We start from the raw sequence: 3,261 nt of genomic DNA on the forward strand, positions 1-3,261 counted from the left end.
AAACCACTGCAGGAGGCTGAGGAGGAGAGGAAGGAGGAAACCGGGGTGGGCTGTAGTGGGGGCTGAAGGAGGGAGGGCTGGTCTCCATGGCAACCACACCCTGAGAGGACAGGTGAGGGTGCTCGTGGACCTGGCTCTTGGGAGGTCACTGGTGGTGGAAGAGAAGGCTGGGTTAGCAAAGCGACGGCACGCTCTGCTCTGCACCTGGGCAGGCAGGCTGTGGACACAGAGGCGGGCTGCCTACCGGGCTGGCGGGGCCTTGGCGGCAGGAGCCTTTTGGGCTCAGAGAGCAGGATGACTAAGTGGGATGCTGGCAAACTAGCTCTGGAAGGACAGGTAAAAGGAACAAGAACAAGATTCTGATTCGCTGCTTTCCCCTAGTTTATGTACTCACACCACAGCCCCTGTGGAGCCCCCAGCATACGGTATCTGGTATCCGGCTGGTAGAGTTGCTGGGTATTTACCAGTCGGTTGGGCGAGCTGGTAGGAGCTGCCCTGGGACAGCAGTGGGGGGTGAGGAAGAAGGGAAGGCTGTGCTCTACTCACTCTTCCCAGAACTTGGCTATGAAGGCGGTTCCGGAGGAAATGGAACAAGCTTCAGCGTGAACCCAAGTAAACAGCTGAATTTGGACAAATTTTAAGCAGAATCCGCCAGTTTGGGGAGTTGCCTTTTCCTGCCTTATGATTTTCCAACTAGAGGAGGCATGTTAAACAGTTTCAGTCACACCTCCTAGCTGAGGCTGGAGTTAAAGCCCGTTTTCATACCCTGCCTGTGCTTATTAGGTGTTGGGGTGGTGGCCGGAGTGAGGCTGAGCTAAAAAAAAAAAGCCCCCAGTTGCACGCCCGCTGTACTCAGGCGGCCAGTAGACATGCCCTACTTTCTATCTCTGAACCCCCTTGCCTGGCACGGCACCTCAGCACGTAATAGAAAAGCTAAGAACTTGGAAAAACTATGTGGTGTTTCAAAGATGAACGTGCATCAGGATGAGAAGGCGAGTGGCCTGCACCTTGCCCTCTGCCCTCTGATGCTCGTTTCCTCCCCCACTCAAGGTGGACGCCCGCAACATCGATGGCAGCACCCCGCTCTGTGACGCCTGTGCCTCGGGCAGCATCGAGTGTGTGAAGCTCCTGCTCTCCCACGGGGCCAAGGTCAACCCGCCCCTGTACACGGCATCCCCGCTGCACGAGGCCTGCATGAGCGGTGAGTTGGGTAGTGGTGATAGCCAGGAGGGGAAGCCATCCGCTGGTGAAGCGGGGCTCCCAGGCTGGGTCTGGCTCTTCGTCCATCAGCCGTAGAATCTGACGCTTTTCCTCCTGGAGATACGGTCCTTACCCAGGGTTGGGGGCTGAAGGTAGGGTTCCATTTCTAGCTGATTCGGTGCCTTTCAGATGCTAGCCCTGGAAATGGGTGCCCTCGGCAGCCGCTCACTTAGTGGCTGCTGTCGTTCTGGCCTGCAGGCCCCTGATCCTGTGGGGAGATGAGGCCCAGACGCACCCCCAGGCAGGAACTCTCAGAGGAGCCGAGAGCTGGTCTTCAAGTCTCAGGGAGCAGGTGGGTTTTCACCTGCCCTCTGAGAATAGGTGGATTTCAGACGGTGGGAGGATAAGGCTGCTCCAGCCTCGCTGGGTCAGACGCGCCCAGCAGAGGAGCCACAACAGGCAGAACTGGAAATTTGGGGCGAGGCCAGCTGGTGGGCAGTTTTTCAGATGACAGACCAGGGAGTTTGGGTTCGACTGTTTTGAGCAAGGTTTGCACACTTGTGTCTTGTGCTTTGGTCGGCGCGGTGTTCGTCTTCGCTGCATTTGTTAGGGTGCGGGGTGTGGGCTCTTCCACAGCTGCACACAGGGCCAGTCTTTGCTGCCCTCACCCCGAATCCCACAGTTAGGTCACCTTGGTCGCGCACAGGAACTGGGAATTGCTACAGACGGCTCTGAAGGTTTTTGAACAGATGCTGGATGATAAGAACACATTTTTGAAAGGTTCGTTTAGTGGCCATCCATGTGCAGCGTAGGGGAGGGAAGCTTATTTTTCTCCCTTCACCTATCTTTGGTTCATTGGCCGGGACCCTGCCGATGAGACTGACAAGGGACCAATTAACAAGAGAAAAACAAGTGAAAGTTAGTGTGTGCATTGCACATACACACGGGAGAGCTCAGGCAAAGGGTGGTTAGAATTGGGGTTTATGTAGCATCTTAACAAAGAGCAGTAATTCTGTCGAGCAGACACAAGACCAAGGAAAAGGACCATGAGCTTCTAGGGATGGTAAGTTATGTGAAGGCAAATACAGCGGGGAACTCCTGGGAGACAAAGGCCAGTTAGTAAGATTTGCGGTGTGGACTCTGGTGCCGGCTCTGGGCTGATCAGGGCCTAGAGTTGTCCCTGGTGGTTAACTTCTGTCCTTCCTAGTAGAGACGGGAGGGGACACCCTTATACATTTATGTCCTGCTTTTAGGCAAATGTGGGAAGACAAGAGAGCTTTTCTTGTATCTGCTGCTTCTTACTTGTCTTCAGCTCCAAACAGTCCTTATGCCAAAGTGGCATATTTTGGGGTGGCATATTCTGCTGCCCTTCAATATGAAATGGCGGGGGGCGATATCCTGGAGATGAAGAGATGAGCTGGGGGCCATCGCAGTGACCCAAGTGCAAAGCTCTTGGAGCCCAGGTGGGATGGATTCATGTGCAGAGCTTTGAGGAAAGAATCAATGGGATTTGACATGAGGGAGAGGAGAGCACAGCGTCAAGACCGACTCAGGGTGAGGAGGAGGCTGGCTGGGGAGTGGGGGGAGGACCTCATCGTGGGGGGCATGTCCCCCCGAGAAGGGCCAGCACCCGGTGGTGGAAGTGGGGCTGGGTTTCAGGGCTAGAGGTGGAGAGTCGGTGCCAACAGCCAAGCATGATCAAGGGGTGAGAGAGGATGGAGTCTGGGACGGGATGAAGCCTGACCTCAAACCAGAGTTAAAGACGCCGGAGAGGAGCTGGGAAAGAGGCCAGAAAGGCGTCTGCTGGGAGGGGGCAGGGAACCCGAGCAGTGGGGAAGTTTAGGGAAGTTCATCCAGGCGGCTTGGTGTTCCTGACACAGCTTGGGGGGCAGCTGGAGGTGGGGAGCCCCTTCCTTTTCCCCCGATGGCTGGAGAGCAGTGAGGAGCCTTTTCTGCGTCCACAGCTGGTGAGCCCAACTTTCTGTTCTCCCAGCACGGGTGCCAGCCGTGCCCTCCCTCCCTTTCTCCCACTGCCTGGTGAGCTCGGGGGGGGGGGGGCAG

General features: G+C 56.2%; 1 protein-coding gene across 1 annotated transcript in view; it reads left to right on the forward strand.

Moving 5' to 3' along the window:
* The window catches only part of ASB13 (ankyrin repeat and SOCS box containing 13), a 27,147-nt gene that overhangs the window by 14,983 nt on the left and 8,903 nt on the right, over positions 1 to 3,261 (forward strand). The window contains exon 3 of the mRNA XM_007465824.1: positions 1,051 to 1,201. Coding sequence (XP_007465886.1) covers positions 1,051 to 1,201 — 151 coding nt within the window. The remainder of the gene's footprint in view (positions 1 to 1,050; positions 1,202 to 3,261) is intronic.

Source organism: Lipotes vexillifer, unplaced genomic scaffold (genome assembly GCF_000442215.2).
Source record: "Lipotes vexillifer unplaced genomic scaffold, Lipotes_vexillifer_v1.1 scaffold7, whole genome shotgun sequence".
In the NCBI taxonomy this organism is placed as follows: Eukaryota; Metazoa; Chordata; class Mammalia; order Artiodactyla; family Lipotidae; genus Lipotes; species Lipotes vexillifer.